This window comes from Zea mays, chromosome 3, assembly GCF_902167145.1.
Source record: "Zea mays cultivar B73 chromosome 3, Zm-B73-REFERENCE-NAM-5.0, whole genome shotgun sequence".
NCBI lineage: Eukaryota > Viridiplantae > Streptophyta > Magnoliopsida > Poales > Poaceae > Zea > Zea mays.
The window spans coordinates 5,082,882-5,108,585 of NC_050098.1; the positions used below are offsets into that span (position 1 = coordinate 5,082,882).

The 25,704-nt window shown below is 46.2% G+C and overlaps 1 protein-coding gene across 1 annotated transcript; it reads left to right on the top strand.

Moving 5' to 3' along the window:
* The first annotated feature begins 589 nt into the window (after positions 1–589).
* LOC103649614 (glycogen synthase kinase-3 homolog MsK-3) lies at positions 590–1,203 on the top strand. Its single transcript, XM_008675352.3, has 4 exons — positions 590–694; positions 779–829; positions 907–1,002; positions 1,094–1,203. The coding sequence occupies exons 1-4, from the start codon at positions 605–607 to the stop codon at positions 1,199–1,201; spliced, it is 345 nt and encodes a 114-aa protein (XP_008673574.1). The 5' UTR covers positions 590–604; the 3' UTR covers positions 1,202–1,203.
* The last annotated feature ends 24,501 nt before the right edge of the window (positions 1,204–25,704 follow it).

The following is a 25,704-nucleotide window of genomic DNA, read 5'->3' on the forward strand; positions in this document are numbered from 1 at the left end:
CCTGTTAACGAAGCTGGGCCGCGGTCGTCAAGCAACGAGCGGGAGCGCCTCTCCCATCGGGCCGGCTTCTCCCGACTGCTCTGTCTTCCTGGCGTCCGGCGACCTCATGCGCCGCCGCGGGCGCTGGCAGCTCGGGCGGAATTCTCCTGTGCTGCTGCGGGAACCGGCAGCTCAAGCGACTGTGGCAGGTGGTCGAGGCTAGGCGTGGAGGGGCGGCCGTGGGAGGCACCTTACTGGTCACCGGGGTCGCCTCATGGAGCTACGGTTGCGCAGTGGAGAGATGGAGTGGAGTGGCCAACGAACACGAGGCATGTACAAATAGACTTTGCACTGCATGAAGATGCCAACGAACACGAGGCATGTAGCAAGAGCGATATTTCTGTGGAGATGCTTGTTACTAAAGTCGTTTTTAACCTTTTAATTATTCATTACTGAACTTCTGATCCATTGGCTATGACATATATCTCGATTTACTTTGCACTGCAGGAAGATGATGTACAAATAGACTATCCAACTACTGGCAGGTCTACTTATCAAACAGAAGTTTCTTCTCATGATTTGGAGGCCAGCTTGACAGAAGAATTGGCCAGTAAACCAGGTAGGCATGCGGCTCCAGATGATATCTATAGGACTTCACATGCAGCTGAGGATATCATTCAACATCTGTGTGCTCGCTGAGCTGCTTCTAGGACAGGTAAGTGATCACTCCATGTACGTGGGTCATCAGTGGACTACCCCAGCTTATGTCTGCCTACAATCTGATTGTTCTTTTTAACAGCCTCTGTTCCCTGGAGAAAGCGGTGTTGATCAGCTTGTTGAAATCATCAAGGTAAACTACTATCTTTGTCCCAATTAAACTCCTGCATATCGTTGCTTTACCTCCAATTTAATCCCATCATCTCTCAGGTTCTGGGCACACCCACACGTGAAGAAATTAAGTGCATGAATCCAAATTATATCGAGTTTAAATTCCCGCAAATCAAAGCTCACCCGTGGCATAAGGTAGGAATTTTGTATTGGATTTTGTGCCCTCTCTTCCTGTCCCTAACCTCCACCAAGGTTGACATCTTCCATTGATGTCTTTCTATGCTAGATATTCCATAAAAGGATGCCTGCTGAAGCAGTAGATCTTGTGTCCAGGCTTCTGCAGTACTCACCAAAACTTCGATCGACTGCTGTAAGTGTAACATCATTATTTTAGCAAACAAGAGGCATTGGCATCTACTGCCCTGTTATTAGTGTTGTTTTTCTTTCTTTCACTGATTTAAGCATTACTTAGCACAATATCATATAAACACTTCTTCAAGCGTCCTCCGCAAGTAAGTTGAACCGGCGCCGGTGCCGGTGCCTGGGTCCCTCACTTCAGCTTCCGTTTCCGGCTCCAGCCTCACCGCCGTTCCTCCCTGCAGTCTATGGAGTCGAGCAGGTTGTGGTAGCTCGCCGAGTACGACCGTCCTAGCGGCGGTGAGTCGTGTTGGGTCTCGAAAACTGATGTTGCTGCTAGCTCCCTCCCTGCAGGTTCATCGACAAGTCTGGGACTCATGTCATCGACGGGGTCAAGATGGGAGGCAAGGACGTGGTTTGCGTGTGAAGCATCTCAAGGGCTCTAGCCTTATGTAGAGCAACGTGTAGCCCTGCTCAAGGAGCTCGCCGGCGACAGGTTCTTGGAGGATTCCACGACAAAATGGCAAGTTCTGACATTCCTCCTCTGAAATCCCTAGCCTTGAGGAATTTTTGGCTCCGGGATGTTGGGGCAGCTAGCACCATGGGCCAAAATGGCATGTTCTGATATTCCTCCTCTTGTCTTAGCTCATGTTATTTTTTTGTTTTTACTTTTAGTCCAGTACATATATAGATGGTATTAAGTTCGTGATATATGTACAGTTGGTTTTGGATTAGATGTCACACCCGGTTTTAGAAGGCAAACCGAATGCGAACCATGTACGTGCCAGGATCAGTTATTCACGTACACAGCAGTTACATAATATGGACATCATCACACAGTGCTCAAAATAGTATTAATAAGGGAAATAGTCGATTACATCATACGTCTGAGACGTCCATATAGTTCTTACAATAAATCAAAGTGCGAAAACGAAACGTAGATAACACGGCCTTCACAGGCAGCCGACTGGGGGTTGCCGCTAACCCACACCTAGAACTCGTCGTAGTCTTGGAACTCCTGGAAGTCTCCTTCCACAGCTTCATCTTCTCCTGAGCAGTGGTTGCAATGCTGACAACCTGGGGGGGGGTTTGGTGTGTAGAGCAAGGGTGAGTACACATCAACATACTCAGCAAGCATCCCGTTTGGCTGTAGTGGACTAGCTTTATGTGGGGATAAGTCAAGCAGTTGCTTTTAGTTGGTCAGGTTATTACTTACTAGTAGAAAGCCAGGTTTTAACATTAACCCAAGTTATTAACCCAATGTATCCTTTCCAAACGGAAAGAATACCACTTACCAATACCATAATCATAACCAGAACCATCGATCTCATAACCACCTGTACCACAGTGTCTCTGATCAAGTACCACTAATCATTGGAGCTCCCTTGGCCGCTCATAACCGTGAGCACGGCTGATATATCAGTTTCATAACACTCTGCAGAGGTTGTGCACTTTACCCACAAGCCGTGATTCCCTCTTGCCTCGGGCCGATCAAACCCTTAAACACTACCAAGGTGAATAGGCAGGGTTTCACTACGTAGCCTTTACAAAGATTCCCCGGGGCTGTAGCCACCCGTTAGGTTTCCTAAATGCACCGCACTCCTCCCCAAGGGGCGAACCCAAACTTGGCAGAGCGAGCCGCATACACCGAGCCCCATTGACGGCACGACGGCTAAGTGAACTACATCCCGGATCCTCTAATTATTCAGCTAAGGGCACCCCATTCCACCCTCATGGTTGCACTGTTTTCCCGGGCGGTCATCCATAGAACAGGTCCTTACGGAGAGGCACTCGAGAAACCGCTCGAGTCCCCTTGAAAACCACAAGTATAATCATAAAGAAGAACGGGAAAACAGCGTATCATAGATAATCACATCATGTTCATTGATTAGAGTTGAGCAATAGCATCAGACTAAGTAGTAATAATCCGACCCAAATAGGTAAACAAGGACATGGATAACAAAAGCTAGTCAATCCTTAGGTATAAATGTGTAATGCGGGAGGTGAATTAAAGAATGAATAGGACAGAGATAGGTCAAAGGACACTTGCCTCCACCAACCGACTGCTGCTCAGGGGCTTCTCCTGCGAATTCCTCGGGCTCTTCGACCGGATCGTTCTCTATGCGAGCGCAAACATACATACATCCATCCACATATTTAATACAAAAGAACAGTACACCATACAAGATAACAAATAAAGTGAATATGCACCAAGTATGACATTCGATAACGCATTTGTTATGGTTAGAAAGAAACGGGAAAGGTCTCGCAGGGGGTTAAATCTTATGCACTAATGACACAATTGGTTTTTTAACAAAATAATTCTGTTATATATATTTATATATACTAATGGAAACCTAATCACTTTTAGTTGATCAACATTGCACAGGGTAAACAATTAACTACGTGAATCAATAGCATAACGGAATTTTAAATTAAACTTCCTATTTTCCCATAGCATGAACAGTGATTAGCCTACTTAAAATACAGTAATTATGATCACAGAAAGTAAATAAAATAAAAATAAAAATAAAAAAAATAATAAAAAAAAAAACAGAGGGGGGGGGGCGGTTGAACCGGCCCTAGGGGCGGTTGAACCGGCCCTAGGGGCGGTTGAACCGGCCCTAGGCGGGGCGCGCAGGGGCGGCCGAGCCGGGGCGGCTGAGCCGGCGGCGGGCGGCCGGGCTGGCGAGGGCGGGCGGCGCAGGGGGCGGCCGAGCCGGCCGAGCAGGGGGGCGGGGCGGCCGAGCCGCTGGGCGCGCAGGGGCGCGGGGCAGGGCGCGGGGCGGCCGAGCGGCCGAGCCGGCCATGGGGGCGCGCGCGGGGGGGGGGGGGGGCGGCCGGGCTGGCCAGGCGGCCGAGCCGGGGGCGCGCTGGGGGGCCGGGGGCGCGGCCAAGGGGCCGAGCGGGCGAGGGGAAGGGGAGGGAGGAGAGGGGGAGGGAGGAGAGGGGGAGGGGGCTCACCGGCGGGGATCGACGGCGAGGGGCGGCCGGCGGCAGGGGGCGGCGCGGCGGCCTAGGGTAGGGGGCAGGGGCGGCGGCAGCTTAGGGTAGGGGGCAGGGGCGGCGGCGGCTTAGGGTGAGGGAGAGAAAATGAGAGAAAATGAGAGGGAGGGAGAGAGAATTGGGAAAAATAGAGGGGGTGGGGGGGGCGGCTTGGGCCAATTGGGCCCAAGGGGGGGGCGCCAGGGGGCGGCTGGGCCGGCCGGGGTCGGCCCACGGCGCGGGAGAGAGAGAGAAAGAGGAGAGAGAAAGAGAGAGAAAAAGAAAGAAAAGATCTTCTCCTTATTTTCGAAACCCGATCTTCCTACATGAATGCATTTGCACTTTCAAAGCAATCAAAAGAAATGCAAGGTTCGGCATGGTGCATCAAACAACATAAAGTATTTAGGGTTTTTCCTACATGGGAGATCCAAACCGAATCCCGCTAAACTTTGAAAAAGGTCAAGGTTTAGCGAGGGGAAAAAGAAAAGGGAAAGGTAACGCCCGAATTTTGGCGAGTAAAGAAAAGAAAAAATTCAACTGCAAAAATTCGGGGCGTTACAAACCTATCCCCCTTAAAAGAATCTCGCCCTCGAGATTCAGGGCTGGCTAGCAAAGAGCTCCGGGTACTTGGCCATCAGATCATCTTCACGCTCCCAGGTTGCTTCTTCCTCAGAGTGGTGACTCCATCTGACTTTGCACATTCTGACGGTCTTCCTTCGGGTGACTCTATCTGCAACCTCAAGGATCTGAGCTGGCTTCTCAATATAGGTCAAGTCCTCCTGGACTTCAAGACCTTCCACTGGCAACTGTTCTTCTGGCACACGCAAACACTTCTTCAATTGAGACACATGAAAGACATCATGCACAGCAGACAAATTCTCTGGCAGGCTGAGCTGATAAGCCACTTCTCCACGCTTTGAGAGAATTTGATACGGACCAATGTAGCGGGGTGCCAGCTTGCCTTTGACTCCGAATCTTCTGACTCCTCTGATCGGTGACACTTTCAGATAGACAAAGTCTCCGACTTCGAAACTCAGCTCTCTTCTTCTTGTGTCTGCATAGCTTCGCTGCCTCGATTGCGCTATCTTCAGATTCTCTCGAACCATCTTGATGTTCTCTTCGGCTTCGAGCAAAATATCTGGCCCAAACACCTGCTTCTCTCCAGGCTGATCCCATTGCAACGGAGTTCTGCAACTCCTTCCATACAGCGCTTGAAACGGTGACATCTTCAAACTGGCCTGGTAACTGTTGTTATAGGAAAACTCTGCATAAGGCAATCGCTTGTCCCATCCGGACTGATCTTGCAACGCACAGGCTCTCAACATATCTTCAAGAATTTGATTGGTTCTTTCAGTCTGACCATCTGTCTGCGGGTGATAAGCTGAACTGAAATTCAGATGCGTGCCCAAGGCTTCATGCAACTGCTGCCAGAAATGAGAGGTGAACTGCGTTCCTCTGTCTGACACTATCTTCTTTGGCACACCATGAAGACAAACGATCCGAGACATATACAATTCTGCCAATACTGCACTGTTGTAGTTGGTCTTGACAGGTATGAAGTGGGCTGACTTGGTCAAGCGGTCCACTACTACCCAAATGGAATCGTAGCCGGCTCGAGTGCGAGGCAATCCGACTATGAAATCCATACCAATTTCATCCCATTTCCACTGAGGGATCTGCAACGGTTGCAACAATCCAGCTGGTCTCTGGTGTTCTGCCTTAATTCTTCGACAACTATCGCACATAGCCACATGCTCTGCGATTTCTCTTTTCATTCCGTACCACCAGAATTTCTTCTTCAGATCCTGATACATCTTCTCACTGCCAGGGTGAATCGAATAAGCTGTCTCATGAGCTTCCTTAAGAATCAACTCCCGAATAGACTGGACATTGGGAACACACAAGCGGTCTTTGAACCATACCACTCCTACAGCATCTTCTCGAAAATCTTTGCCTCTGCCATCTAGAATCAATCGCCGAATCTCACTGATCTTCTCATCATTTTTCTGCGCTTCTTTGATTTCGCGCTCCAAGGTAGGTTCCAATTCAACTGTGACTCCTCGCGAATTGTTCAGAAACCCGAGACTCAACCTGTCAAACTCTTTGGCCAACTCATAAGGCATCGGACGAGCGACCATCAGATTGACTTGACTCTTTCTGCTCAAAGCATCTGCCACTACGTTCGCTTTTCCTGGATGGTAATGAATCTCCAACTCATAGTCTTTGATCAATTCTAACCATCTTCGTTGCCTCATGTTCAATTCTGACTGAGTGAATATGTACTTCAGACTCTTGTGGTCTGTGTAAACATCGCATTTCTGTCCATACAGATAGTGCCTCCATGTCTTCAGTGCGTGAACCACTGCTGCCAACTCTAGATCATGGATTGGGTAGTTCTTCTCATGAACCTTCAGCTGTCGGGACGAGTAAGCCACAACTCTTCCCTCTTGCATCAACACGCATCCCAAACCTGTGTAGCAAGCATCGCAATACACCGAAAAGGGCTTGTGCACATCAGGCAAGACTAGGACAGGCGCTGTAGTCAACTTCTCTTTCAGCGCTTCAAAGGCCTCTTGACATTTCTGGGTCCACTTGAACTCAACCTTGTTGCCTAGCAACGCTGTCATTGGCTTCGCAATCTTCGAAAACCCTTCAATGAATCGCCGATAGTATCCGGCCATTCCAATGAAACTCTTGATTCCTCTAGCATCTGTTGGCGCTTTCCAGTTCAAAATGTCTGCCACTTTCTTCGGATCCACAGCCAATCCTTCCTTGTTGATTATATGACCCAAGAACAGGACTTCACTGATCCAGAACTCACACTTGCTCAACTTTGCATACAACTGGTGTTCTCGCAATCTCTGCAATACCATCTTCAAATGATCTGCATGCTCTTCTTCGCTTTGAGAATAAACCAGAATGTCATCAATGAATACCACCACAAACTTATCGAGATAATCCATGAATACACTGTTCATCAAGTTCATGAAGAATGCTGGCGCATTGGTCAAACCAAAAGACATCACTGTGAACTCATATAAACCATACTTGGTAATGAATGCCGTCTTCGGAATGTCCGAAGGTCGGATCCTGAGCTGATGATAACCTGACCTCAGATCAATCTTGGAGAACACACTGGCTCCTCTCAACTGGTCGAACAGATCTTCAATTCTGGGCAAGGGGTACTTGTTCTTGATCGTGACCTCATTCAAAGCTCGATAATCGATACGCATCCTCTTGGTGCCATCTTTCTTCTCCACAAACAAGACAGGGGCGGCCCAAGGCGAGGTGCTTGGCCGGATGTAACCTTTCTCTGACAGCTCATCAATCTGCTTCTTAAGCTCAACCAACTCTGGTCCAGATATTCTGTAAGCTCTCTTAGAGATGGGGGCGGTTCCAGGAAGAAGCTCTATAGCAAATTCAACTTTCCGCTCTGGTGGCATACCCGGTAAATCCTTTGGAAACACATCTGGGAATTCAGACACAACCTTGATACTCTCAATTGGATCTGCTTCACTGCTATCGACAGCCATCTGATAACAACTTCCTTTCTTCGGCTCAGGTGGGACTAACTCGGTCACCACTTCCTTTCCTAGTGGGGACACCAACTTGATTGTCCTTTTATCACAACTGATAACTGCCTGATACTTATCTAGCCAATTCATCCCTAGGATGACATCTATTCCCTGAGTACCCATTACTATAAGGTTGGCGGGAAACGCTATCCCCCTTATTTCCACACTTATATTCAAACAAATGCTATCAGCTCGAATTCTACCACCGGCTGAGTCAATTTGAATAGGGGTTGACATGGTAGTAATTGGAAGATTATGTGCTTCTACCCATGATGCAGTAATGAAAGAATGCGTTGCTCCAGTATCAAATAACACTTCTGCAATATGGGAGTCGACTGGGAACATACCTACTATCATGCCGGGGGTCTCCTGAACTGCTTCAGCCTCCAAGTGGTTCAGCCTTCCATGATTATAGCGCGGCTGAGGGCGATTGCCTGCTCCAGGCTGAGACACATTCTGCTTTGCTGGGGCATTGGGGCCTGACTGCTGCTGGGCTGCCTTCTTCGGACATTGCATCACCCAATGGCCTTGCTCTCCACAGTGGAAACATGCCCTGTTTCCAACCTGAGCTGGTGCTGCCTGACTGTTCTGCTGATTTGCTGGGGCAGGAAGACGAGGTGTCTGCTGATTCTGCCTCTGAAACTGACCTCCTCCTGACTGATTGCTCTGACGATTCTGGTACTGATGCTGAGGATACTGCCTTTGGAACTGCTGATACTGCTGACGCTGCTGATGCTGCTGAGGTGGACGCTGGTTCTGCCTGAACTGCTGAGGTTGATTGCCTGAGAAACGGGGACGGCTGCTGCTTCCAGGCTGGGGTCCACTGATCTTGCGCTTACGATCTTCCATCTCCTTACGCTTCCTTTCTGTCATGATTGCTCTGTTAATCAGGTGCTGGAATGTCGGGAAGGTGTGATTCATCAGCTGATACTGCAGAGGGTCAACCAAGCCTCTCAGGAAACGGTACTGTCGCTTGGCGTCGGTGTTGACATCTTCAGGAGCATAGCGAGACAATTGCAGAAACCTGTCTCGATACTCACTGACAGACGATGACCCTTGCTTAAGGGCCAGGAACTCCTCCTTCTTCACTGTCATCAGACCTGCAGGCACATGGTACTGACGAAAGCTACCTCTGAACTCTTCCCAGGTGATGGTGTCGGGGTTGGCATGGGTGGCGAGGTAAGACTCCCACCATGACTGGGCTGCTCCTCTCAACAGACGGGGACCATACAGAACTTTCTCCCTGTCATCGCACTGAGCGGTATGCAACTCCCGCTCCACAGTGCGCAGCCAATCTTCAGCATCCATGGGGTCGGAAGAATGAGCGAACGTTGGTGGATGACCTTTCATGAATTCAGCACGCTTATCTCTAGGCATCTGAGGCATCTGAGGCTGGGGTGGAGCCTGCTGCTGCTGCTGCTGCTGAATGGCGGCCAGAGTCTGACCGATGGCTTGAACTGCCTGAGTCTGCATCAGAAACATCTGCTCAATCGACATCGGGGGCGGGGGCGGCAGCTGCTGCTGCTGGGGCGCCTCATCTTGCTGACCGGCTTGCTCCTGCTGAGCACGCCTTCCTCCTCTGCGCCTGTTCTCTGACATCTGCAGAACGCAACCACACATCAGAACTGATCTGGCAAAGCTTGCAGCATAAGGAAAGAGTATAGAATTCTCCAACAGCACTGAACAGATGAGCATCTTCACTGATCTCCAACACAGACCACACAGCTTCTCAGATAAAGAGGAAAGTGGAATAAAAGTTTTCCCAACTATATAACTAACTTTATTGACATAGTATGTAAACCAAAATGCAGGGGATACCCACACTCTGGTGACAATCATTACAAAGATCCAAACCAAACATAGTTCATCATGACAAACATAAATGCACAGGATATAGCAAACTACCCTGTCTAACTAAAACTAACTAAGACCGAGACTAACGCTAAGACTGAAGCTTCCATGTATATATTTATTTCGTATTAATTACAAGATCCAACTCTAACGATCTATGGTTCTAGATTTATCTTGGTCTTGCAGGCGGGATTGCCATAAGACTGGTGTCCACGCTGAGGTGAGCGGTACGGGTGCTGAGTCCCGACGGGAGCGGGGGAACCACCATCCAAATAACGACGTTCCGCGCGCTCAGCCCGCAGTAGGGCGATCTCAGCACGAGCCCTACTCAGCTCATCTAATGCATGGTCCAGCTCCGTGTTTAGCACGGCGGCTAGGTTGACTGTGCTGCTCAACCTAGGATTGCCCTCACCGACAGGTGAGACAATCACGCCTCCTGTGCTGCCAGATGAACGGCGGGGGTAATACTTCAGGTCAAGACCATCAGCTGCCCCACCGAAAACCGAGCAGTAGTGCGAAAGCGCACGCCGTGCAGCATCTTGCATGGCTGCCTCAGCTGAGTCCCGCTCAGAGATAGAATAGTGCTCTGAGCAAGCCTCCGCTCCCTGGAGACTGTTCTCCGGGCAGCGCACCAAGCAAGTTGCCTCCCAGCGATCCGGGTAGACCCCGCGACTGTGCTGGTAGACCACACAGCGATACTCGACGGACCAAGTATGCCGGTCAAATGCCCGACGTAGCAGGGTGTCGAGCGCATCGTGGAAGTGACACCCGCGAGCAGCGTCGCGAGTGATGGGTCGAGCAACCCATCCTTCCGGCTCAGGGTTAGCAGAGAAGTCGGTGTTGTGGCTCGAGCTGTCGTCGCCATCTCCGTCGTCTGGGTCTCCTCCAGCAGCTACTCCAGAAGCTGGGGCGCCCAGTGGTGATGCAGGGGGCGGCTCCAGAGGAAGCACAGGGGAGCAGCTCCTCACAGACTCTATCTCCTGGTGGAGCGAGAAAGAAGAGCCCTGCTGCTCCTGTCGTCGACGCTCCTGCTCCTCACGCAGGCGGTGGTGTAGTCTCTCCAAGTGGCTGGACTGTCCGGCCACGGGACGGCGAAGCGGACGCTCAGCAAGGCGGGAGGGTAAGAAGGGGATGACTGACTTTCGTGCAGTGTGTCTAAGTCGAGCCATCTACAAAAGACATCGCAAGCAAAAGGGTGAGAACAGAATTAATATGACCAGCAAATAATGAATCATAAGTAAATGAAGGATCAGGATAAAACATAATTTTCAGCAAGGTATAATATGTAGTAGAACATAGGTTTGGTCAGTAGGACCAACTTTTGAAGGGATACCAAAGTCAAGGCAGAGACAGAGGTCTATAGTCCTTAGAACGACCATTCTACTCTAGGTTAGCGGTCCTACAGTCAGCACGGCTTTGATACCACTTATGTCACACCCGGTTTTAGAAGGCAAACCGAATGCGAACCATGTACGTGCCAGGATCAGTTATTCACGTACACAGCAGTTACATAATATGGACATCATCACACAGTGCTCAAAATAGTATTAATAAGGGAAATAGTCGATTACATCATACGTCTGAGACGTCCATATAGTTCTTACAATAAATCAAAGTGCGAAAACGAAACGTAGATAACACGGCCTTCACAGGCAGCCGACTGGGGGTTGCCGCTAACCCACACCTAGAACTCGTCGTAGTCTTGGAACTCCTGGAAGTCTCCTTCCACAGCTTCATCTTCTCCTGAGCAGTGGTTGCAATGCTGACAACCTGGGGGGGGTTTGGTGTGTAGAGCAAGGGTGAGTACACATCAACATACTCAGCAAGCATCCCGTTTGGCTGTAGTGGACTAGCTTTATGTGGGGATAAGTCAAGCAGTTGCTTTTAGTTGGTCAGGTTATTACTTACTAGTAGAAAGCCAGGTTTTAACATTAACCCAAGTTATTAACCCAATGTATCCTTTCCAAACGGAAAGAATACCACTTACCAATACCATAATCATAACCAGAACCATCGATCTCATAACCACCTGTACCACAGTGTCTCTGATCAAGTACCACTAATCATTGGAGCTCCCTTGGCCGCTCATAACCGTGAGCACGGCTGATATATCAGTTTCATAACACTCTGCAGAGGTTGTGCACTTTACCCACAAGCCGTGATTCCCTCTTGCCTCGGGCCGATCAAACCCTTAAACACTACCAAGGTGAATAGGCAGGGTTTCACTACGTAGCCTTTACAAAGATTCCCCGGGGCTGTAGCCACCCGTTAGGTTTCCTAAATGCACCGCACTCCTCCCCAAGGGGCGAACCCAAACTTGGCAGAGCGAGCCGCATACACCGAGCCCCATTGACGGCACGACGGCTAAGTGAACTACATCCCGGATCCTCTAATTATTCAGCTAAGGGCACCCCATTCCACCCTCATGGTTGCACTGTTTTCCCGGGCGGTCATCCATAGAACAGGTCCTTACGGAGAGGCACTCGAGAAACCGCTCGAGTCCCCTTGAAAACCACAAGTATAATCATAAAGAAGAACGGGAAAACAGCGTATCATAGATAATCACATCATGTTCATTGATTAGAGTTGAGCAATAGCATCAGACTAAGTAGTAATAATCCGACCCAAATAGGTAAACAAGGACATGGATAACAAAAGCTAGTCAATCCTTAGGTATAAATGTGTAATGCGGGAGGTGAATTAAAGAATGAATAGGACAGAGATAGGTCAAAGGACACTTGCCTCCACCAACCGACTGCTGCTCAGGGGCTTCTCCTGCGAATTCCTCGGGCTCTTCGACCGGATCGTTCTCTATGCGAGCGCAAACATACATACATCCATCCACATATTTAATACAAAAGAACAGTACACCATACAAGATAACAAATAAAGTGAATATGCACCAAGTATGACATTCGATAACGCATTTGTTATGGTTAGAAAGAAACGGGAAAGGTCTCGCAGGGGGTTAAATCTTATGCACTAATGACACAATTGGTTTTTTAACAAAATAATTCTGTTATATATATTTATATATACTAATGGAAACCTAATCACTTTTAGTTGATCAACATTGCACAGGGTAAACAATTAACTACGTGAATCAATAGCATAACGGAATTTTAAATTAAACTTCCTATTTTCCCATAGCATGAACAGTGATTAGCCTACTTAAAATACAGTAATTATGATCACAGAAAGTAAATAAAATAAAAATAAAAATAAAAAAAAATAATAAAAAAAAACAGAGGGGGGGGGGCGGTTGAACCGGCCCTAGGGGCGGTTGAACCGGCCCTAGGCGGGGCGCGCAGGGGCGGCCGAGCCGGGGCGGCTGAGCCGGCGGCGGGCGGCCGGGCTGGCGAGGGCGGGCGGCGCAGGGGGCGGCCGAGCCGGCCGAGCAGGGGGGCGGGGCGGCCGAGCCGCTGGGCGCGCAGGGGCGCGGGGCAGGGCGCGGGGCGGCCGAGCGGCCGAGCCGGCCATGGGGGCGCGCGCGGGGGGGGGGGGGGGGCGGCCGGGCTGGCCAGGCGGCCGAGCCGGGGGCGCGCTGGGGGGCCGGGGGCGCGGCCAAGGGGCCGAGCGGGCGAGGGGAAGGGGAGGGAGGAGAGGGGGAGGGAGGAGAGGGGGAGGGGGAGGGGGCTCACCGGCGGGGATCGACGGCGAGGGGCGGCCGGCGGCAGGGGGCGGCGCGGCGGCCTAGGGTAGGGGGCAGGGGCGGCGGCGGCTTAGGGTAGGGGGCAGGGGCGGCGGCGGCTTAGGGTGAGGGAGAGAAAATGAGAGAAAATGAGAGGGAGGGAGAGAGAATTGGGAAAAATAGAGGGGGTGGGGGGGCGGCTTGGGCCAATTGGGCCCAAGGGGGGGGCGCCAGGGGGCGGCTGGGCCGGCCGGGGTCGGCCCACGGCGCGGGAGAGAGAGAGAAAGAGGAGAGAGAAAGAGAGAGAAAAAGAAAGAAAAGATCTTCTCCTTATTTTCGAAACCCGATCTTCCTACATGAATGCATTTGCACTTTCAAAGCAATCAAAAGAAATGCAAGGTTCGGCATGGTGCATCAAACAACATAAAGTATTTAGGGTTTTTCCTACACGGGAGATCCAAACCGAATCCCGCTAAACTTTGAAAAAGGTCAAGGTTTAGCGAGGGGAAAAAGAAAAGGGAAAGGTAACGCCCGAATTTTGGCGAGTAAAGAAAAGAAAAAATTCAACTGCAAAAATTCGGGGCGTTACATTAGATATTATGAGAAATTCACGTTTCATGTCACTGGTTATGAGATGTAATGTGATTGTCCTTGTACAGATGAAACATCATGTGGTAGAGTAGTAGAGATATGCATGAACCTCACACCAGTGCAGGTAGCAGACTAACACCTAATTATTAGAATTGTTATGTGAGAGTTTCTATGATGGCAACTTGGCAAGTGATCACTCAAAAGAATTTTCAAGGGCTTTTCCTTTAATGTAGTACAATTTAAACTCTAAATGATAGACATGGCAAAATAGGTGGTCCTGCTCAAAAAATTATCTGAAGAATGTCTTTTCGTATGCGTGAAGATTTTTGGGAAAATCCTTAATTGCGGTGTTTCTGTATCCGTATCACATATCAGGTTAAAAAAAGTAAGGCTACTGACTTTATAGGAAGCTGCTTAATGAGACTGAAACCACTTGTTATTCTATTCCTAATTACTGGTAATTTGCAGGAAGAAAGGCTTCAGAGATTGAAGCATAGCATGAAGGTTTACTTTGATCCATCTAGACTAGATCACCAGGTGAAATTTCTGCATACAATGTGGGTAGTACTGAATTGCATAGAACATGCTCCAAAAAGAATTGTACTATTTTTCACGGTTTCAAATAAAGTATAAGTACTTACCCTTTCTTTGACACTGTGAATCTTGCGCTTTCTTGTACAAATGCTTGCATCAGTACTTAAGATTCTTTATATGTATGTATCACTTTCAGCTTGAATACTTTAACAACACTACTTCTGAGAACTGAGATCATTAAACCAGTCTATGTACTTGGTGACAGTTTTTTGGTATTGAATCATAGATATATGTAGAGGTTTTATCTCATTGTCACGTATGGTGGTTTATTTTCTTTGCTTCTCATCAACTGCAGTATAGAATTAAATAACCACATGAAGATAGAAAAGAAGGTTTGCATAGTAGCATTTTCTTTTGCATTTTTGGATCTTGCTGCCAGGAAGTGAACCATTTGATGAGACTGTTGTGCAGTTAATTAGTCGCACTGGGGGTTTTTCTGCACTTGCTCATCCTTGGTCACTGAAGAACCCAGATGCAATAATCAGGTCTTTAAAAGGTGCTGGTCTTAACGGTATGGAGGTCTACAGAAGTGATGGAGAAGTTAATGGTGTGTCTCGACGCTTAATGCATGTTGAATTGAGATAGAGTGGAGAACTCCTGCCATGAACTAAACTTTAACTCTATTTATTATCATATATTGGCCCTTCTGTCAACATTCAACAGAGAATATTTTTATCCATACTCATTATGATATATTTAGATAACGTTACATAATTTATTTTTACAGGATTTAGCGAACTAGCTGAGAAGTATGGACTTCTGAAACTCATGTTGAAATTATAATGTTACAGGATTACAGTATGTGCTGTTGCAATGTCCACTTCTTTTGCGGCCCAGTATAATTAATGTTGAAATTAGATATGCTCAATCTGGTAGCTTTGACATTTTATTCAAGAACATATTTTTCTCTACTATGATAACTGAAAAATAATATTTAGAATGTCAAGTATTTTTCTAATAACATTTAACATGTTAAAAAGGTGAAGTTCTATTCAGTAGCTTAGGATTTAGCATGTGCATTGTTTTTAAAATATGATTTAGCATTTTCAATAGCTTTGTTGATGCTATCATATCACTAACTTCACCGACACTACTAAAATTAACAATATCAGTAGGTTTTTGAAATCTAGACAATACCATTGTACTACATCCATTCTAAATATTCATATGACCATTATTTATGTGGTAAAAATCAAGCATCACCGTCAATTGGCATTAGGTTAGTTGAAATTTAGTTCATATAATATTAGGTAATGCCAATAATGATTTTTTGTTTATGTTTTCATTTCAGTAGGTCTTTGCCCTTTGACGCCAGAGGAGGTTGCTCTTGTTCTTAGAGCATTGGATATCGATAAAAGTATGCAAATCTACATTGCAGCTGGGGAGATATATGGTGGAAAACACAGAATGGCTTGTCTTACCTTGGCTTACCGTAACATGGTATGGACCAAATGCTTCACTTGTGAGTTGCGACACCACTGCTGTATTGTGCTGTCATCAATCGATTTATCTCTTTCCTGTTTTCACTAATGGGTTGTTCGGACAATGTGTGCAGGTGAGAAAGGAGACGCTTCTGGAACCTTGGCGTCAATCATTTCAATTACAGACTTTAGTACACTAAGCAGCAATCTTGGTTACTTCTCTGAAAGTTTCAGTATGATAGTTTTCATGAGTGGTTAAAAGACAAACTATCAGTTTCTTGCATGTCACTGCTTTCTGTAATACCTAACTTGTGATTTGTGGAGGATAACCTAAAAGGAGAAATGATATTTTGTTGTATATATGTTTGTTATCTATATCTATCATTTCATGAGAACATCACACGAAGACAAATAAATAAATAACAAAAGACACCCAAAAATAAATTATGCATCATGCTGGGGTTTTATTTTTGTGTGCATTTTGTGACAACATAAGATAAGGTAACAAGAAATATATTAAAGTCCAAAGTGGAATATAAACCCAAAAGGAAAATTCAAGAAATTAGAAAAAGAGAAGAAGGAGATATTATGTGAGTGAAAATAGGTATAAAAAATATATATATAATAAAACATATAAACAGGAATTTATTTATTTACTTCAAAATTTTAATTTGGTACACTCTAATCATTGATGAATCTCAAAACCAAATTCAAATTTGAATTTGAATCCTAAAAACAAAGAGAAAAGAGAGGAAAAAAAAGATAAAGAACTGGAACTGCTCGTGGGCCGCGAACTGCATTTCCAGCCCACTCACGCTTTCCCTCCCGCGCAGCCCATCTCCTTCCCTTTCCCTTTTCTTTATTCCTGGCGCTTACATGTGGGCCCCATCTGTCATTTCCTTCATCAGCCGCTCGGTCTCACCTTGACCGCCATGTGGGCCAACGGCGCAGAAGTCTCTTCTATCTCCCCCACCGAAGTCTGTTGCCTCCGTCAGAAATCCCGGTGGCTGTTGAAACAAACCGCCCCTAGCAAACCGGAGCTCGCCTGTTGACTGGACCCCCTTCCTCCCGTATTGGCCGGTCTCCCTTCAACGACCTCTGTGCCTCCCTGCGCTATATGAACGGACCCTCAAGCACCTTCTCGTCCGGCCAAGATTGCCATGCTCTCCTGGGTACCGACCGCTCCGTGGAAGGACTCGAGAGAAAACCCGACGCCGCTAGGCTTAGATGTCGTCGACGCTGTAGAAGTCGGGCATGGACCTCTGCTGACCACCCCGGGCCACTTACCAGTAGTAGCGAGGCCTCCTTCCACCTGCCGTCGAAGTCGCCGCGGACTGTTACCAACCGAACCCGCGGAACTCGTCCGCCGCAATGGTGCGTGGCCTGCGTTAACAATCAGGCGACCGCACGGGGCGTAGAAGCTTCGCCAAACCTCTAGGAATGTGCTCGCAGCATCACCGCGCAATGATGAAGTTGGGGGACCCAGGAATTTCTCAACGGAGCTCGATTCGTCGCCGTAACTCACACCTTTTCGGAGACAGGGAGCTTCACGCCGATAGAGCTACGGTAAGAACCCTATGTTGTCTTCACTCTCTTCCCTGATACGTTTAGGACCGTATTAATCTGGGATTCATGCGCCGGGTCACCACTAATTTCTCGCCGAATATCACCTCCGCCGCGCGATACAGGAGCGCCGCCGCCGCCGTGTTACGTGCGTGCGCGAGCTGTTGCCGTCGTGCGACTGTTGATCCGGTCCGTTGGTTCTCAGATGTGTGGATGAGAGATAGTCAGGCTGTAGTGTCTCTAGAATAGATCTGGGTCGTCGATTGGCGATCGGATGGTTGCCTTAGAACCCTAGCGCCCACCGTCGATCCTGGATCCAGCGATAGTTGAGAGAAAGGCCTTGTATAGTTGGGCCGGTTTAATCTGGACCACCCATTCCGGATCCGACAGCCGAAAGGCAACGATGCCTCTTCAGCTGTGTCGGTTTACAACTGAGCCCCTGTGTTTAGTTGATTTAGAACCCGCGGTCCACACATGGGGAAATTAGAGTCTCGGTTACATTTACCCCGGGGCCCCTGAACTCTCCAGGAAATGAGGCCCAGTCCAGAGAACATATAAAATAGGTAAATAAATACAGAAATTGATTTTTAATATAAAAAGAATTCCTAAAACTTGTTTATTGCATAGAAAATTCATTTTAGCTCCAAATTGAACCATTCCAATTTCTAAAATTTTGTAATATTATTCTCTAACACTTAGAGTCACTGTTTTGACATGAACTCTGTTAGAAAATTTATTTATCATTTAATCCTATTTCTGGCACATTAAATCTTAGAAATTCATAACTTGTAATCTATAACTCCAAATTTAGTGATTCCAGATCCTATGATCTCATTTTAATGTATAGATTTTTACTGTGTATTTTATTTATATGTTTGATGTGATGTTAATTTATGCTATACTATGTATGTATTGTGTTGATGCGAGTAGACGAGCACGCCACTGTGGATTCTGAGGTTCAGCAAGTAGAGATAGCTGAGCAGGAGCTCATTGAAGGCAAGTTGTGCCCTTGATCACTTACTTTTCCCAGCCATGTTCTTATTAATTTTAATGATCTGCATAGGTTAATTTTGATGGGAGCCTTTATGTTACCCCAGTTTTGATTACCTCTATACCTTGTTCACCCCTGAAATATTTTTGGGTAGTACTTGCTATTGCTTTATGTGGATTGGGTATGGAGATACACTATACATGATTATTCTGTTATTATCTTGTTATTATTATTGTTCATGTTAAGATCATTAAATTAATGGGAACATGGAGCGACCACCCGGGAAAACAGTGCTACCACAAGGGTTTAATGGGACGCCCTTGGCTGATTAACTAGGAAAGCTAGTGGAGGGCTACCTTACCCGAAAGGGGCAAGGGCAGTAGGGGAGTGGTCAGTGTAGGGAGGTCCCTGGTTGATTTTGCTGCGATGGCGGTCAGCCAGGAACCCTGCATTGGAACTTCCTATAAACTGTAGCGGGTAGTCTGAAGCTAGTGGAACTTTGTAAAGGCCTCGTAGTGTTACCCTGCCTCGCCTCCTCGGTAGAGGTGTATGGGATTGGCCATCTCTTGGCAGATGGGTAACATGACTTGTGGGTAAAGATGTGCAACCTCTGCAGAGTGTAAAACTGGTATACTAGCCGTGCTCACGGTCATGAGCGGCTCGGACCCTCACATGATTAATTATGGAACTTAAATTCAATTTGACATTTGCATCGCATTTGGGATTATTTTACTATTACTTTTCTTTATTATTATTAAGGTTTGGTATTTACTTACACTTAGTAATTGCTAATAAAATTTTGACCAACTTATAAAAGCAATGCTCAGCCTCAGCCTTTATTTCATTGATCAGCCTTACACTTCATGAACTCCCACCTTTGGTGAGTTCATGCCACATTATTCCCCACGACTTGTTGAGCTATGAACGTATGTGAGCTCACTCTTGCTGTCTCACACCCCCCCACAGGAGAAGAACAGGTGGTTCAGGAGGAGCCACAAGGCGAGGAGTATGATCTGATCTAGGTGGCGTTTCTCAGTTGACATTGGCGCCGACGATCCTTAGTTCGTGTTATATTTATCTTTTATTTTTGTAAGTCTTCCGCTATGTAATAAATACTCTGATTATTGTGACATTTATCTCTATACACTCTGTTATTATATATGTTGTCTTCTTTGGCGCATGTATGAGATGCACCCGGCTTTGTCCCTTAAAACCGGGTGTTATAGAAGTGGTATCAGAGGAAATGTTGACTGTAGGACGAAACCTAGATAGAAATGGACAAAACCCCTACCTACTTATCTCATTCTGATTCATTCTATACTTACCTTACTCTGATTCTTTCTACACTTATCTTGATCCTGTCTCACCTTCTACTGTTCCACTCTGATCATTCTTACCTTTTCTACTCCAAGACAAGACGGATTTCACACCTTGGAATCCCTACCCCTATGACATTCTTAAGAGTTAGGGAAGCCTAAGACAAAATTAAAACTATTTTCTCTATTAAAAAAATGTTGGTTGATTGTGCCGATGATCAATGCCTGATTTGCTTCTTTGATTGATTGAAATAGTATAGACGGGCATCTTAGCATGTACCACCATAAGGTAATGTATTAGCTTTAGTGGATAACACACTAATCTACTTAGCTAATAAATCCCCCGTAGTAACATTCCTCGTAATCACTGTCTTGTCTACAATTCTTCCTTTCTTACCCTATATTCCTAACCCAAATTTGCTACCCCTATAGTGTTAGAAGAGAACACTATAGATGTGATCCTTGGTATGTCGTGGTTAAGAAAGGTAAAGGCAGTTTATACACCGTGCTAAAGGAACCATATAACTCACCAGTTCCAAAGGAGAAAGATTTGAAGTTGGAATTGCAGTAACTACCGCCACCAGACTAGCGGCATTCTTAGTCGATGGAAAGTTTGTTGGTGACAACATCCGTGTGGTTAGAGATTTTTTTGGATGTCTTCCTAGAAGAGTTACCAGGGATGCCACCAGATTCGGAAGTTGAGTTTGTCATAGATCTCTTACCTGGAACTGCTCCTATTTCTAAATGGACATATAGGATGTCTGTAGAAGAGTTAAAAGAACTCAAGAAGCACTTAACGGAGTTGCAAGAGGCTGGGTACATTCGTCCGAGTCTTCACCTTGGAGAGCATCGGTTTTGTTTGTACAGAAGAAAGATGGTTTGCAAGGGATGTGCGTGGATTAAAGGTCCCTTAATGATGTCACTATGAAGAACAAGTATCCATTATCCCGCATTGAAGATTTATTTGATCAGATGAGAGGTGCAAGGGTATTCTCGAAGATTGATCTCCGATCGGGTTATCACCAAATGAAGATTAAGCCATCGGATATTCCCAAGACAACTTTCTCGACTCGATATGGATTATATGAGTTCACTGTTATGTCATTTGGATTAACTAATGCACCAACCTATTTTATGGATCGAAAGAATAAGGTGTTTGTGACCTGGACAGATTCGTCGTGGTATTTATCGACGATATTCTTATCTATTCTAAGAGTGAAAGTGATCATGAGGAACACCTGAGATTGGTGCTACAAAAGCTAAGGGATAATCAACTCTACGCCAAGTATAGCAAATGCGAGTTTTGGATTGGCGAGGTGCCATTCCTTGGACATATCATTTCTAATGGAGGGATATTAGTGGATCCTGCTAAAGTTAAGGAGATAATGGTGTGGAGCATACCCACTACAGTTACGGAGATTCAGAGTTTCTTGGGACTTGCAGGATATTATCGGAGATTTATTGAAGGATTTTCTAAGATAGCCAAGCCTATGACCTCACTTTTGGAGAAGTGGAGAGAATTTAAGTGGGACGAGAAGTTCCAAGACAGCTTTGATCAATTGAAGAAGAGATTGATGTCACCACCAGTGTTGGCTATGCCAGACCTACAGAAAGGATTTGATATCTATTGTGATGCATGTGGCCAAGGCTTAGGATGTGTGCTCATGCAAGAGGGACATGTGATTGCCTATGCTTCTCGTCAGTTGCGGAAACAAGAGTTGAATGGCAGTCGTTGTGCATGCGCTTAAGATATGGAGACATTATATTATGGGAACTAAGTGTCAAGTATACACGGATCATACGAGTTTGAAGTATATATTCACTCAGAAGGATCTCAACCTTAGGCAACGCCGTTGGTTGGAGCTTATTAAGGATTATGATTTGGAGATTCACTATCACCCGGACAAGGCAAATTTGGTTGTAGATGCCTTGAGTCGAAAGGAGCATGTTCATTCAGCTGTTGTTGCCCAGCTATCCGATGAGATTGTTGAGGATTTCAAGAGACTTAGCCTGGGGATAGTTGCTCACACTGAAGGAGTTATTATTGATGTGGAATCTACTTTGGAGCAAGAAATCCGCAAAGGAAAAATTAGTGATGCTAAAAGATAAGAGATTAAGGATCTGATTACGAAAGGTCGAGGTCTGGAATTCATGGAGGATGAGCAAGGCATGATATGGTTCAAGGACAGGATATGTGTTCCTAATATTGAAAACCTTCGTGAGACTATTTTAAAGGAAGCCCATGACTTGGATTATTCTATTTTCATCCTGGGAGTACCAAGATGTATCAGGATTTGAAGCAGAAGTGCTGGTGGTATGGACTGAAGAGAGATGTGGCTATACATGTGGCTATGTGTGACGTGTGTCAAAGAGTTATGGTCGAACACCAAAGGCTTGCTGGACTATTACACCCACTGAAGGAACCCGAGTGGAAGTGGGAAGAGATTGGCATGGACTTCATTGTTGGATTACCCCGCACGTCTACTGGATATGATTCTATATGGGTGATTGTGGACAGGCTAACTAAGGTAGCCCACTTTATTCCAGTGAAGACCACGTATTCAGGAGCCAAGTTGGCAGAGTTGTACATGGCACGGATTGTATGCCTGCATGGTGTACCAAAGAAGATTGTGTCAGACCGGGGATCACAGTTTACCTCTCGATATTGGAAGAAGTTGCACGAGTCCTTGGATACAAGATTAAATTTTAGTTCGGCTTACCATCCACAGACTGATGGGCAGACTGAGAGGACCAACCAAGTGCTGGAAGATATGTTAAGAGCTTGTGCCCTTAAGCATGGTGGTAGTTGGGATAAGAGTCTACCGTATGCGGAGTTCTCATATAATAATAGCTACCAGGCCAATTTGAAGATGTCACCGTTTGAGGCTTTGTATGGCAGAAAGTGCAGGACCCCACTGTATTTGGATCAAACTAGTGAAAGACAGTTGTTTGGGCCTGAGATTATACAGGAAGCAGAGGAACAAGTTCAGCAAATAAGGGAGAATTTGAGAACTGCACAATCCAGGCAGAAAAGCTATGCTGATACCTGAAGAAGACTGCTTGAGTTTAAGGAGGGAGATTATGTCTATTTGAAGGTGTCACCACTCCGGGGTATGAGAAGATTTAAAGTCAAAGGAAAGTTGTCCCCTCGCTTTATTGGACCCTTCTTAATCTTAAAGCGAGTGGGTGAGGTTGCATACCAATTGGAGTTACCGGATCATCTGGCGGACGTTCATGATGTCTTTCATGTATCTCAGCTGAAGAAATGTCTCAGGGTGCCTGAAGAACAATTACCAATGGAAGACCTTAATGTTCAAGATGACCTGACTTATGCTGAGTACCCCATCAAGATTTTGGATACTTTGACTCGAGTTACGAGGAATAAGGTTATAAAGATGTGCAAAGTGCAATGGAGCCACCACGGTGAAGATGAAGCAACTTGGGAAAGAGAAGAAGAGCTTCGCATAGATTTTTCTCCATCTTTTCCTTCGTTCCTCCTAAATCTCGAGGACGAGATTCTTGTTAAGGGGGGTAGGATTTGTAATACCTAACTTGTGATTTGTGGAGGATAACCTAAAAGGAGAAATGATATTTTGTTGTATATATGTTTGTTATCTATATCTATCATTTCATGAGAACATCACACGAAGACAAATAAATAAATAACAAAAGACACCCAAAAATAAATTATGCATCATGCTGGGGTTTTATTTTTGTGTGCATTTTGTGACAACATAAGATAAGGTAACAAGAAATATATTAAAGTCCAAAGTGGAATATAAACCCAAAAGGAAAATTCAAGAAATTAGAAAAAGAGAAGAAGGAGATATTATGTGAGTGAAAATAGGTATAAAAAATATATATATAATAAAACATATAAACAGGAATTTATTTATTTACTTCAAAATTTTAATTTGGTACACTCTAATCATTGATGAATCTCAAAACCAAATTCAAATTTGAATTTGAATCCTAAAAACAAAGAGAAAAGAGAGGAAAAAAAAGATAAAGAACTGGAACTGCTCGTGGGCCGCGAACTGCATTTCCAGCCCACTCACGCTTTCCCTCCCGCGCAGCCCATCTCCTTCCCTTTCCCTTTTCTTTATTCCTGGCGCTTACATGTGGGCCCCATCTGTCATTTCCTTCATCAGCCGCTCGGTCTCACCTTGACCGCCATGTGGGCCAACGGCGCAGAAGTCTCTTCTATCTCCCCCACCGAAGTCTGTTGCCTCCGTCAGAAATCCCGGTGGCTGTTGAAACAAACCGCCCCTAGCAAACCGGAGCTCGCCTGTTGACTGGACCCCCTTCCTCCCGTATTGGCCGGTCTCCCTTCAACGACCTCTGTGCCTCCCTGCGCTATATGAACGGACCCTCAAGCACCTTCTCGTCCGGCCAAGATTGCCATGCTCTCCTGGGTACCGACCGCTCCGTGGAAGGACTCGAGAGAAAACCCGACGCCGCTAGGCTTAGATGCCGTCGACGCTGTAGAAGTCGGGCATGGACCTCTGCTGACCACCCCGGGCCACTTACCAGTAGTAGCGAGGCCTCCTTCCACCTGCCGTCGAAGTCGCCGCGGACTGTTACCAACCGAACCCGCGGAACTCGTCCGCCGCAATGGTGCGTGGCCTGCGTTAACAATCAGGCGACCGCACGGGGCGTAGAAGCTTCGCCAAACCTCTAGGAATGTGCTCGCAGCATCACCGCGCAATGATGAAGTTGGGGGACCCAGGAATTTCTCAACGGAGCTCGATTCGTCGCCGTAACTCACACCTTTTCGGAGACAGGGAGCTTCACGCCGATAGAGCTACGGTAAGAACCCTATGTTGTCTTCACTCTCTTCCCTGATACGTTTAGGACCGTATTAATCTGGGATTCATGCGCCGGGTCACCACTAATTTCTCGCCGAATATCACCTCCGCCGCGCGATACAGGAGCGCCGCCGCCGCCGTGTTACGTGCGTGCGCGAGCTGTTGCCGTCGTGCGACTGTTGATCCGGTCCGTTGGTTCTCAGATGTGTGGATGAGAGATAGTCAGGCTGTAGTGTCTCTAGAATAGATCTGGGTCGTCGATTGGCGATCGGATGGTTGCCTTAGAACCCTAGCGCCCACCGTCGATCCTGGATCCAGCGATAGTTGAGAGAAAGGCCTTGTATAGTTGGGCCGGTTTAATCTGGACCACCCATTCCGGATCCGACAGCCGAAAGGCAACGATGCCTCTTCAGCTGTGTCGGTTTACAACTGAGCCCCTGTGTTTAGTTGATTTAGAACCCGCGGTCCACACATGGGGAAATTAGAGTCTCGGTTACATTTACCCCGGGGCCCCTGAACTCTCCAGGAAATGAGGCCCAGTCCAGAGAACATATAAAATAGGTAAATAAATACAGAAATTGATTTTTAATATAAAAAGAATTCCTAAAACTTGTTTATTGCATAGAAAATTCATTTTAGCTCCAAATTGAACCATTCCAATTTCTAAAATTTTGTAATATTATTCTCTAACACTTAGAGTCACTGTTTTGACATGAACTCTGTTAGAAAATTTATTTATCATTTAATCCTATTTCTGGCACATTAAATCTTAGAAATTCATAACTTGTAATCTATAACTCCAAATTTAGTGATTCCAGATCCTATGATCTCATTTTAATGTATAGATTTTTACTGTGTATTTTATTTATATGTTTGATGTGATGTTAATTTATGCTATACTATGTATGTATTGTGTTGATGCGAGTAGACGAGCACGCCACTGTGGATTCTGAGGTTCAGCAAGTAGAGATAGCTGAGCAGGAGCTCATTGAAGGCAAGTTGTGCCCTTGATCACTTACTTTTCCCAGCCATGTTCTTATTAATTTTAATGATCTGCATAGGTTAATTTTGATGGGAGCCTTTATGTTACCCCAGTTTTGATTACCTCTATACCTTGTTCACCCCTGAAATATTTTTGGGTAGTACTTGCTATTGCTTTATGTGGATTGGGTATGGAGATACACTATACATGATTATTCTGTTATTATCTTGTT